Source organism: Marmota flaviventris, chromosome X, assembly GCF_047511675.1.
Source record: "Marmota flaviventris isolate mMarFla1 chromosome X, mMarFla1.hap1, whole genome shotgun sequence".
Taxonomy (NCBI): Eukaryota; Metazoa; Chordata; class Mammalia; order Rodentia; family Sciuridae; genus Marmota; species Marmota flaviventris.
The window spans coordinates 86,148,005-86,161,395 of NC_092518.1; the positions used below are offsets into that span (position 1 = coordinate 86,148,005).

General features: G+C 32.8%; 1 protein-coding gene across 1 annotated transcript; it reads right to left on the reverse strand.

The window, feature by feature from the left end:
• Positions 1-11,079: 11,079 nt before the first annotated feature.
• Positions 11,080-12,054, reverse strand: Cpxcr1 (CPX chromosome region candidate 1). Its single transcript, XM_027931701.2, has 2 exons — positions 11,741-12,054; positions 11,080-11,671 (listed from the first exon to the last, which is right to left on the reverse strand). The coding sequence occupies exons 1-2, from the start codon at positions 12,052-12,054 to the stop codon at positions 11,080-11,082; spliced, it is 906 nt and encodes a 301-aa protein (XP_027787502.1).
• Between the last annotated feature and the right edge of the window lie 1,337 nt (positions 12,055-13,391).

The following is a 13,391-nucleotide window of genomic DNA, read 5'->3' on the forward strand; positions in this document are numbered from 1 at the left end:
GAAAGTGTTTTCATTTACTAAAATAGAAAACACAGGAGGAGGAAGATTTGCAAGGTAGGGGGAAATGATAAATTTCATTTGGGTACCATTAAAAAGTCTTTGAGACATTTCAAAGAAAATTTTCCCATAAGAACTCTGTACAGAAGTTGAGGTGTCAGAGATAAGGTATATATCAAAGAAATAGCTGTGAAAAATCTTTACACAAATCATATCACAGAAGTTGAGAAGATGACCCACAGAATATCCCAGGAAAGAAAAAATATCCCATTTATGGTAAAAATAGAGAAAGTAGATCCCACAAAGTTAAGCAAGAAGCAGCAGCAGGAAAAAAAATACAAACAAACAACAATGAATGAAGTTAGCTATGTGGTTTTCTTAGACAATTTTTATTAGAATGACATATTTTTCTTTGAGAGAGTTATTATGAAAAATCTACTCTTTTTAAACCGTTTTCTCTATTGACACAATTATGTTTTTATTCTTTATAATGCTGATATACTATATTATAATATTTTATTTTTAGTTGTTGAACCAAAGCATGCAATTTCAGGGAGACATATGAGTTGTTCACATTACATAATTTTTTATATATACTGCTGGATTCAGTTTCTAATATTTTGCTGCTGGTTTATACAACTATACTCCTTAGAAATATGGGCCTATAGATTTTTTTGTGATCTCTCTATGTGATTTTGATACAGGGACAATATTGATATCAAAATAAGTTGAGATACATTCCCTCTTTGTGGTGTGTGTGTGTGTGTGTATGTGTGTCCATGTGTTATAGAGGAAAAATGTGTTAAAACTGTCACTGTTTAGAAGTTTGGTAGGATAGCTAGTCACAGTATCATATACCTTCAATTCCATATGTTTGGGAGGATGAGGCAAGAGAATTTCCAACTTGAGGTCAACCTAGGAAACTCAGTGAAATCTTGTCTTAAAATAAAATAACACAATGAAAATGTACGTCAGTACTAGAATACTTGATTGGCATGCACAAGGTCCTGGGTCTAATCCCTAATAAAAACTTTTTGATACAATTAACTAATAAAAACATATCATTTTTTTAAATTTTTGTGTATGTGTATGTGTGTTTGTAATTTACTTTCAATCTATTTACATAATATATGATTAAACAGATTATTGTTTCCTCTTGAATCAATTCTTTTGGTTTCTATCTTTTAGAATGTCATCCATTTTGGGGTTGGGTCTGTGGCTCAGTGGTAGAGCACTTGACTAGCATGCTTGAGGCACTGGGTTCGATCCTCAGGTTCTCAGCATCACATAAAAATAAACAAATAGAATAAAGGTATTCTGTCTATCTACAACTAAAAAAAAAAAAAAACTTAAAAAAAGAACGTTGTCCATTTAATCTAACTTTTCTAATTTGTACAATTTTTTCCCATAGGTTACTTTTTAAATTTCCTCAACTGTAGTAATAATATCTCCTTTAAATTCTGTTGTTATTGATTTGAACTCTCTCATTCTGCCTAAGTAAATGCTTATCAATATTGTTGATCTTTTTTAAGAGCAAACTTTTGATTTCGCTGATTTATTCTATTAATTTTTATGGGTCCAAAGGTCTGAGAACCAAGAGTGCTAATGTATGAGGGCATATTTAAGCTCAAGTACAGAGCAAGGTGACCCTTCATGTCTTTTTCCTGTAATTAGTCCCACAGTGAATTGATTGATGCCCACATGTTCTGGTGAGAGTAACACTTTTTTTTTCTTTTTGTATTTTATGAGAGACAGGGTCTCATGAGTTGCTTAGGGCCTTGCTAAATTACTAAGGCTGGTTTGAACTTGTGATTCTCTTGCCTCAGCCTCCAGAGCCACTGAGAGTACAGGATTGTGCCACCACACCTAGCTGGCATATCTTCTTTATTCGTTATACCTATTCAAATTTTAAACTCTTCTAGAAACATTCTCACAGATGCAGTCATAAAATGTTTTACCAGGTGCCTAGGTACCGCTTAGCCCAGTCATATTAAAAAATAAATTAATCATCATAATTTTATTTTTAAAGCCATAAAATGTTTTACCAGGTGCCTAGGTACCCTTGTCCATTTGGCACCCTTATTGTCTTAAGCCACACATAACCTCCCAAAACAGTAACAAATCATAATTCCACCTCACATGATGTAACTATTTTGCTTAAAACCAAAATTTCAGTAGTTCCTTCTTCCCAAAATGTATAATATTTACTCTTGATTTTTAAAAATTTTCCTTTAATACCTTGTAATTTAAATTCTATTCTGTAAATTAATAATACTGAAAAACTAACATAAAATCAATACATGTTATGTTACAGGATAAGAAAATACTAGAGAAAAGAAAACAGTGATATTTACCTATTGTATGTATATATACAAATAAAAATGTTAAAAAAATAAAGAAGAAATGTTCATGATAGTTACAATTCTCATTTCTGTAACTACTTACATGATCAAAACTGGTATTTTTAACTACGTTCTTACACTATCTTTCACCTTCATTAAGAAAATCAGTTGGCCATGATTCTATATCTAATGGGATGGCCCAAACATTCATTTCAAGCTAGTCTGGGACATTTGTAGTCCTACCTATATTTGATTGTTGCAAGTTTTCTTTGATTATCATTACAGGGCATGGTAGTATTAAGATACCCTAGTTGTGTTCTAGACAGACATTTCCTTACCTCCACTGGGAAACAGTATTGGAATTTCATCTTGGTAATGAAGATTAATCACCCAAACCACCATGTAAATTTCTTATGTTGATTCAGGAGCATGAGGAGATTAGTGTGGATACATTTGGGTCATAATATCAGGATTCCAGAGATTTCTACAAGTAGTACTATGCCATCTGTATATATTAATTTTTATTATTAGCAATGAAAAAGGAGCCATAGATGTTTATTGTTTACTAACAAGGTGTTTATTGGCACGTAATGTGAGTTATTCATCTTAAAGAAATGGACATGTGGAGATATGTCAATTTTACATGTATGGTTTTCATTCTACTTTTCTAATTTTATCTGTACATTATGCAATTATGTATATATTTTCATCTTGTCTATATTTGAATTTCTATCTTGTTCATAATGTGATCTCATTACTTTGTTCACTGAAATTTCTATTTTTCTGAAATATGCTTAGAACATGCTTTCATACTTACATATGCTCTTCATTTCAAATTACAAGTTTTATCTTCCCAATTACCTCCCAAACTCTTTGAACTCACAGACTACCTCTTATATGTTTTCACTCCATGGATGCCATCACTTTATTATGGTACCAATACTTCTGTCAGTATACCAGATTACTTAGGTGGTGCACTAACAAATAAACTGTAATTACTGAATACTGATCATCACCATTATATTCATCTTCTAGTTGCTTGTATCTCCTTTCCATGAAAGAGGAGACACAACATGAATAAGAAAGAAATACAAGTGAGAAGAGGATGCATGATTCTATACAGATAATTTCAAGTTTAAAATGGGTGAAGAATGCAAGCAATGGAAATTTTTGGCCTGGGGATTTTGTGAAAGAGCACTTTTTATGGTTTCTTGGTTCAAGATAGAAAAAAATCTGGATTTGATGAATATTTTTTTTAATACCTAGGTTGTTTAATGTAATATTTTGTGTTATTATATATGTCTACCTATTCAAATATGATACATGATTTTTAAAATCTGTCCTAATATAAAGTATGTACTATTAAATATAAAATAAGAACAATATACTCAATCTTTAATAACTTTTAGTGATATCTAGAATAGCCTGCTATAGTCTTAAAAAAATCTTTACCTTGTGCTTCAACTTTTACTTAGTGATTATCAATTTCTGTCTTCTGCTTCATGCAACAAAGATTTCCCAGATGGTTTACTCTTATTAAAACACCTGTTTATGCCTCTGAAATCACAGTCAAGATAATTATTTTGACATTAGATAGTATTATCTCTTTCTGTATAGGTTAACTGTTCTTGCCTCTGTTATTTGTTAGAACAAATGCACTAGGTAAGAGACTCTGAGACTGATATTTTGTTCAGAATAGTTTTGAGGAAGGGGGTGCTATTGTAAACACCACCTGTGAGATAACGAAGGAAGCAGGATTACATAGAAGCAGAGTTTGAAGGTAAAACAATTAAATGGCTTTATAATTTCAGGGAAATCCTACAATTGGGATAGCACTTCTGAGATATCCTTAAATGAGCCACGGTGACCAAGTTTTTGTCATTGACTGGTAATTGAATGATTGCTGGCTCTGGGAAGAGCCATTATCTTGGGAAAGGCAGTACCCTGATTGAGACTGATTGATAGGGAGTTACTCTATTATGAGTGACCAGCAGGCAATAATCCTTTATGTTTGGGTAATGAGTGCCTCAAACTTAAAAAGGGATATTTGAGTTGAACACTATAGAAACATGTCCTGAGTTTTTTCTTTTTCATACTTATTTTGGAAACCTAATTTAAACTTTCCTTAATATCACCAGGTCTGAGATAAACTTTTAAATAAACCCCAAATATTTATTCTTAATTCTACCTTTTCTTTGATATATATAAATAAATGTGTGTATATATATATATATATATATATATATATATATATATATATATATATAAATGTATATGTATATACACATATATACACACATAAATGTATCATATTTATATAGTATATATTATTAGTGTTACATATATGTGTAAATACACAGTTTGTGGACATTTTCTCCAAAACTCTTGACACAAGAACAGATCTAAAATCATACATCAGAGACACTTATATTGTCTCTTTATTTTTATTGACAAAATGAGTTACTCAGACTCACTTTTATGTAAAGCTAATACATCAGATACAAACTATGCCTATTAAGAAAGAGAATAAATTCAAATGTTACTTGACATGATTATAGAAGATTTCCTGGAAAATTTTCCCTGTTTTTAAATTAACTTTTAGAGTATGTTTTATATATTAGAGAAAAGTCATTACCATATATGTGAGGCAGTTTAATTCTTATGTAAACTTGGAGTTGCTCTGGCTAAATATGTCTGAAACACAATTTGTAAAAACAAACAAACAAACAACAACAGAAAAAAAAAAAAACTTCTGTACTTATGAAGCCAAAAGAAAATGAGCCACACAAAAAAGTTTGTTATGATAAACTATTCAAATGATATATCGTTTAAAATTCTAACTAGTAAATTTGGAGAACATTAAAATGGTAAAAGGCTGTCATCTTCAGAGTTCTATAATTTTATTTCTTCTAAAAAGATATTTTACTGTATGTTCAGTACATACATGTTTTCGTATTAGTCATGTGAAATGTAAGCTATTATTTTAGATGTGAGTTGTTTTGTATATAAAAAGTAAAACTGTTATGTACCAATGTTTTTAAAAATGTGCAAAGATATTATGAAAATTAACAGAAGAGGAAATTAATAAAATTTATTTTCCCTTCAAGTTGGAGGAAAAAATAAATAGACCTATGACATATTATGTTAGTTTATAAATTTTTAAAGATAGAAAATGTTAGGAAGCAGACAGATTAGAATGGTGAAAACACAAGGTTAAGAGAAATAATTCTATAAATCTAGTGTGCTGAACCCCGTATATTTTCTTTTCCAAGAAATAATTTATCTGCAGGCCAGCCTAGACTAAGTGAACAGACTATGTCACATTCATCAGCAAACTGTTTTCTGCAAGAGAAAAGCAAGTCCAAAATAATGTAGATAAGAGGAACTCAAGTCACCATGAATGGGGAAACTTTTGTGATGCTTTTCATAGACCAGATCCTGAACTCAGAGATAAGTATAATTCCTTCTAATTATAAAATCTGTAAGAATTTATGATTAAGAAGACAACTAGAATCAGTCAGCATAGGCTCGATGACCTAGAGTTGTCACATAAGTGGGGACATGAAAGACTGATGAAACCCTGTTTCATTTAAAAGCTAAGAGACAGTAATTAGACCAGAAACCCCACACTTAATAGGGCTAAATCTTCATCATATCGGATTAGGACCCGACTTCTTTAACAAGACTCCTAAAGTGCAAGAAATAAAATTAAGAATTAATAAGTGGGAAGGATTCAAACTAAAAAGCTTCTTCTCAGTAAAAGAAACAATCAATGAGGTGAAAAAAAGCTTATGATATGGAAGCAAATTTTTACCACACACACATCAGATATAGCACTAATCTCCAGGACATATAAAAACTCAAAAAACTTAGCACCAATAAATAAATAAATAAACAGGTTAAATAACTGAACAGAAGAAGATATACAATCAATAAAAAATATGAAAAAGTATTCAAGTCCTCTAGTAATTAGAGAAATACAAATCAAAAGTCCTCTAAGTTTTCATCTCACTCAAATCAGAATGGCAATTATCAAGAATAAAAGAAACAATAAGTATTGGCGAAGATACATTGCTGGTGGGACTGCAAATTGGTGCAACTGCCGCAGTCTGGCTGGGCACAATCAGGAGCCACTTGTCAAAAGAAACTAACTTTATTTTTAGAACAAAACACGCCAAACAAACAGCCTCTCAGGAAAAACCCCTCAGAGCCCAACTGCCACCATCGGCTTTCCACAAGCCTCTCTCTCCCCCCCACAAGCTTCTCTCCACCTCCCACAATCCTCCTGCTCTTGAGGCCGATTGGCTGGGTCACGTGGGCAGAGCCAAAAAGTCCCCCAATGAGCAGCTCCGTGGTCTGAAAGGGCAGGGAAACAGTCCAATGAGCATCACCGCAGAGGAGCCAATCAGCTAGATGTTGCTGGGGCCAAGGAGCCAATCAGCTAGATGTTGCTGGGGCCGCTGTGAGCCAATCATCAGCCGGCAGCTGGATTGCTGGCAGCTGGAAGTTTGCTGGGGCCCCTTCGGCTGTGGCTCTCAACATCTCCCCCTCTCTGTTTAAACAACAAGCATGTGGCTTAGGGACCGTGCCTGTTAGGCAGTCCAATTCAACATATGGTCCTTACCCGTCATCGGATGAACTGACCTCTAGGCGTCAGCCTCCTGTCTTAGGTTGGTACCACTGCAATTGGATCATACCCGTCACTGACTACCGGTCCAGCATACAGCCATACTTGTGGATAGGCCTTTGCACCAGTGGGGGGGTGAGGTTCTTTGCCTCACCTCTGTTGGCCCCCAAATTTTAGACCATCACTAGTAGAGGAGGATGCAAAATGTCATGACATTAAGCCAATTGAGGGCTCCTTTGAAAAATTGTACCACCGGTGACATCATCAGCAAAAATACCCCAACACTACCACAAGTCGCTGCACCAACAGATAGTTCAAAATGCATACAGGTGAGCTCACAATGTGTCCAGGCAAGTTCTGCAAGCAGTTCAGTGATGGCTATTGTAGAAGGTGTAGATTGGTTTTATCTTTGACTTCACCAGCACTGGGATGAAGATAGGAATTCTGGCAATAATGGCTAAAGAAAAAATTATGTAACATTACAGAAGGCACTAAAAGAAAACAATTTTCTTAACAATTTACATTATCTTTAAGAGAATTATTAAATATAATGAAAAGGAAAGGTGAAAGTAAACAAACAGATCTGTTAACCTTCTTTTTTGTTTACATATTAAAACAATCCTCAACAGTTGTTTACCCAATATAAATTAAACCATATAAATCACGTGAAAAAAAAATATTTGGATCCATTTTATCATGAGCGCTCATCATATATGATATATGGACATTCAAACATATAACACAAAACACAAGTGTGCACACATAACATAATACATACAACACATAACATTATAGTAAAGGCCTTATAACTTTTTACAGGTGAAATCTCCATTGCAATGTTTAAAAACTCTATAGTCAAAAAATAGAACTGATCAGCAAAACATTAACCTAGGTCTGTATGAGCTCAAAAAACAAAATAGAACTTCATGATATGGCAAAGGGCAATAATAAAATAGATATTGAAAAAAGCATCCTGGTTCTGTTGCAGATGTAAGAATAGCCAAACTGGAGTTTTGGATATCAGTTGTTATGGATTTGAGCCAAATCATCTTCTTTTTGGTCTGTAGAAATCGCTTTAGTTAATCTTTCTGGAATCCAAATCGGCTGCTGTTCTCCCTGTGGAAACACATAAACAGACCCCCGACTCCAGACAATCACTGGGTCAGGACTTTGGTTAATCTCTCTGGAATCCAAATCGCAAATTGGTGCAACCAATCTGGAAAGTAATATGGAGATTCCCTAAAAACCTTGGAATAGAACCACATTTTGACCAACCTATCCCATTCCTTGGTCTATACCCAAAGGAATTAAAAACAGCATACTACAGGGACATAGCCACATCAATATTTATAGCAGCACAATTCACAATAACTAAACTGTGGAACCAAGTAGATGCCCTTCAATAGATTAATGGATAAAGAAAATGTGATATATATATATATATATATATATATATATATATATATATATACACACACATATATACAATGGAATATTATTCACATTAAAAGCAAATAAAATTATGGTATTTGCAGGTAAAGGTATGGAATTGGAGAATATTATATAAGCTAAGCCAATCCCAAATACCAAAAGGTGAATGTGTTCTCTCATAAGTGGATGCTAATCTATAATGGAGGCACATGGGATGAGTGGAGGTACTTTGGGCAAAGGGGAGGAATGGGGTATGGGGATAGAAAAGATGGTGGAATGAGACGGACATGATTACACTAGGTACATGTATGATTGCAAGAATGTGTGACCCTACTTCGTGTACAACCAGAGAAGTGAAAAATTGTGCTCCATTTGTATACAATGATTCAAAGGGCATTCTTCTGTCATGTATAACTGATTAGAACAAATAAATTTTTAAAATAAGCAAAAACCCCTCAAAAGATAGAACTTGGAAGGGACTTTCTTGAAACTTCTTTGGAATCCCCAATAAAACTGGAGTGCAAAAGAGGCATGTTGTCTCTCCTCTGTGAGAGGTCCCACTCTCTCCCTTGAGAGTGGCCACTTTCCCTTTTCTTATGCCTTCAAATAAACTCATTCAAATAAACATGAGTGACATGTCCAAAGTCTTTCTGACTTGATCCCAACAAACAGGGATTTAAGGTGTAATCTTCACATTGTCTCAATAGCATAAAACACTACCATTTTAGACATTTGACTGAATTACTGATCTCTTTCTTCAGGCATAAGCTTGTTCATTCCATGATAGTAATTGTGAAAAACTCTCAAGGGAGTTACTAGAGAAGCATGTATCTTGGATTAATTGGTGTACATTCTTCTGATTTCCTCATCCTTTCTTAATGAAAAAAACTCATTTATAATTTATAAAAATGTAAACTAATGGATACCTCTATTTTTTAATTGAAGATGTGAATAATATCTATTTTAACAACTTTGTTCTGTGTTCAAATCATGTTTTCAAATATTGGTGGAGTTTTGCCAGATAAAAAGTGAATTCTTTCATTGGTATATGGCAATGACAAATTGTAATTTTTTAAACCATAATTACAATTTTTTGTTTTGTCCTCAGATAAATAAAGTCAAAAATACAATATTATTTTTCAATTTTATTTTTGATATCCAATTGATGGCTTAATTTTTATAAAACTGTACTTCATATTTAGAAGCAACCACTATAAAATTAAAGAGTATATTTTCTATAATAGAGAAACATTTGATTTACTTGCTTACATTTCTTGAATCAGTTTAATTGTTCAGTTCATTACTCACGCTGAATAATAATATCTGGAAGTGGCAAGTTTACATCCAGATGAAAAATTCTGACCTGCCATAGATGTAGCTTAAGTATCCTCTAATTAATGACAGTTTAGAATCTCTGTAATACAGTATAAATATGTATTAAATTAATAATACAATCTACTTTATGTAGAAATACATACTTATTAAGTAAGGCACAATATACAAAAAGTGTACCTTTGATGTAAATCCCAGCTATATTACATTATTATTGATAATAAGAGCATGCACTTATTGTGGACGCTGGGAAAAAACCACTCAATCTCCTAGAAACTGTTTTTATGCAATTAATTTTACCATAAAATATCTATTTTTAACATTATTGCAAAGAGTAACTACTGTATAACATGATTTATCAGAGGTTTTATGCATAATGGTGGATCAATAACTTTGAATTGTATTGTATAATACATTTATAATGGAATTTATCACATATTTTATATGTATATAGTGTATTTTATTTTATAGATGTCATACTATACTCTATGTGTATTATATATTCCTATACAGACTAGGAATTAAAGATTATGGTTTTAGAAATAGTGTATTTATAATCCTATGAGTTTGCAGATAAAAGGAAAGAAGCATCACAGATATTAAAACTGAATACAGCAAAATAGAAAACACCCTTAATATGTGTGGGGATTTGTACTTATGTGTTTAAAGGGAAAATAAACTTTGGGTGGTAATTGTGAGCAATGGTTAAGAAGTCACTCAAGGTGTGGAGGATAAAGCTTATATTTATTGGCTGCCAACTTAAGATTTGTTCATTTCTATGTGAAAATATTTCATTTCTAAAAAGCTGTTTTCTTTTTGAGAATCTTTTATTTTGTCGAATCATCAAAATTATCATCTATATATGGTATATTTTCAGTAATTTCAGATTTTTTCCTCGGCGTAGGAAAATATATCTAGTTGGAAAAATACAACACAACTATCAATGTCTTTAAATGATTTTTATTGAATTAGTGGAGAAATTGAAATCAGCAGAATTTTTAGGAACACCTGATAAGATTGTCTTATCATCCAATATATTTTTGCTTTATCAGTAGTCTGTTAGTTTGCAAAAGTAGATGTTATTGGAGTGCAAACATTGTCTTGATTCAAATGATAATACAAATCAGTCTTGATATTTTGAAAATTTATTCATAATAGCCCAGAATAAATGAAGGCATTCGTTTTTTTTTTCCAAAGATGTTTCTTACTGATATATCCTATTAGTTGGTATTTCTTTCTGCAACTCCATCTAATAATACTGATTTTTTTTTGTTCGTGCAATTTTGTTCCAATTTGATAGTCAAATTACAAATTTTTAGAAATTAAATTTTAAAATAAATTTACCGCAGTTTAGTTCCCAGGAAAGCTGCAGGAATGCTGTCTAAATTCAATAAAATTGCTGAAACAACACCCACAGATGGGACACAGATATTTCCATCCATTATCAATGCTTATGATAACAACTCTCATGTTATGGTGAGATCTCAAATGATTTTCAAAATTTTTTCTGTTGGATGTACTTTGGATTTGGGTCCGTGGAATATAGAACCCTGGCCTCACAAAAATTTGAAACCCATCCCTCCCTTTATCACTTGATTTGTAAAATTTTCCTGATGTCATTCGCTCAATGAGGGAACGATAGTAGTACACCCTCAAAGGCCTTCCAAATATTATGGTTCTCTCACCATGGGTGAGGACATTTGGTCTAGGAACGAACACTATATATTTTTGTTTCATCCACATGCTATTTTGATGACCTACAGTCTGAGAGAAATGTCTCCCACATAGCAGACGGAGAATCATTCCTCTTATCTCATGATTATTAATGAATGGTATTCTCCATTGAATTGAAAGTTGGAGAGGAATTTTGTAATTTATGATGTTGTGACAAAAATCATTCACTTTTATCTGCACTTTCCCTGGGTAGAATATTGGTCTGTCACTTAAGAAATTGCCTTTATCAGTTTTTAGCAGTGGGATACTCAGATAAGTAATTCTCCCTAGTCCTGACATAAGAAAGATCAATTTTCTAGGAATAGGCATCCAAACTACAAGAGAGTTTTGTGATGCATCTTCCTTTTGAGAATCTTTTTGAATCTTTTCTGCTTCAAGCTCAATATTGTCCGCTGTTAGAAGAACAGCATCCTCCTGGGAGGTTGATGTGCTTGGCTGCCTGTTCATTGGGTTGGATTCTGCCTGAGAGATCATACTGGGATTAGCAAATGAAGGCTCTATGTCTGCACTACAGTCATGTGGAGCCTCATTTTCAGAAATTTTCAGAGCGTTGTCAGCTGGATCACTTCCTTCTTTAGCACGAGAAGTCATCCTGGATTCTATTTGTGAGAAAGAAGACAAGATGTATTAAATTGAGGAATGTTTTACATCATAAGAAATCAGTCCTTTACTCTTGATGAAAAACATATGGATGTTGTATTCCTGTGCTTTCTCATGTCTATAAATATCTTATCAGAGTCATAAACAAAAATTTAAATAAGAGAAAGTCAAAATGATAAGAAGGGCTAGGGTTGTAGCTCATCAGTGAAGCTCCTGCCTGGCACATGTGAAGCACTGGGTTCAATCCTCACCACCACACAAAAATAAATAAATGTATTTTGTCCATCTACAACTAAAAACATTAAAACGAAAATAAAATGGTGAGAAAATGCAAGACATCTATTTTATATGTTTTCTCATTAGTTATAGAATTTACATAAATCATGAGTAACTTAAACTCTCTTTTTGATAGTTCAGCAATGTACTTTATACGTTAGAATACACATGGTTCTGGTTATGAAGTCCTATTATCTATTCCTCTTGGATGAAAAATCCAATAGAATTTTTGTTGAGTAAGATATATCTGAATTAATGACCTTGGAGTTTAAAATGACACTAAAGCAAAAGGTGGTTATTATGTGAATATATGTTTAGGAAAGATTTAAGATCTATGTTAAAAAGTATTTGAATATTTGAGATAAAATTTAAATTTTTTTCCCTTGGAACTTTCTTTTTTAATTCCCTGTTCTTAAACAATGCTTCTTCAAAGAGGAACAATTGTTAATTATATGATAAGTGGAGACAAGGGAGTAAAAAAATAGTTAAGTTCAAATTTAGTCCATTTATCTCCCAGATTCACCATTTCCTTTTCATTCTCACTGCCCCAGCCCTAGTAAAGCTGGAAATATCTCATTATTTCTTTACTGATGATAGTAGCTTATTACCTGCATACCTAAGTTTCCACTTACCTGTTTTCTCTTACTTATCTATTTATTTTCTCCTGACCTCTTCCTGCTCAAACATCTAAAGAATATCCTAATTCTGCAAACTACATGTTTCCAATGTGCCTAATATGAGTGAAGTTGGTACAAACTCATTTGGGAGATTTTTTTATGAGGGCATGAAAATGGATAAGGCAGGTTCTAATCCAAGACAATGGGGAAGAAAGGCAAATTCAAATAGACTGAAAACAAATCTTTAGAGATTTCAAAAATTAAAAAAAAACTACTTTCTCATTGCTGATTTTGATGAACTAATACAGGCAGAATTTATGGTTAGCTGGATACAAAGATTCATAATGACACAGACCATTATTTCATGCTATAGATTTCCTCAGAGAACCTCCACAACTTGAATTCTCTCCTCTGACAAGCTTTCTTTCCTCTACT

Bases quoted from the DNA above. Each gene is read 5' to 3' on its own strand.
- Cpxcr1 (XM_027931701.2), bottom strand. From the start codon at position 12,054: ATGACTTCTCGTGCTAAAGAAGGAAGTGATCCAGCTGACAACGCTCTG. The intron at 11,672-11,740 runs GTCAGGACTAGG...CAATTTCTTAAG, and splicing joins AGAAAATTGATCTTTCTTAT to TGACAGACCAATATTCTACC.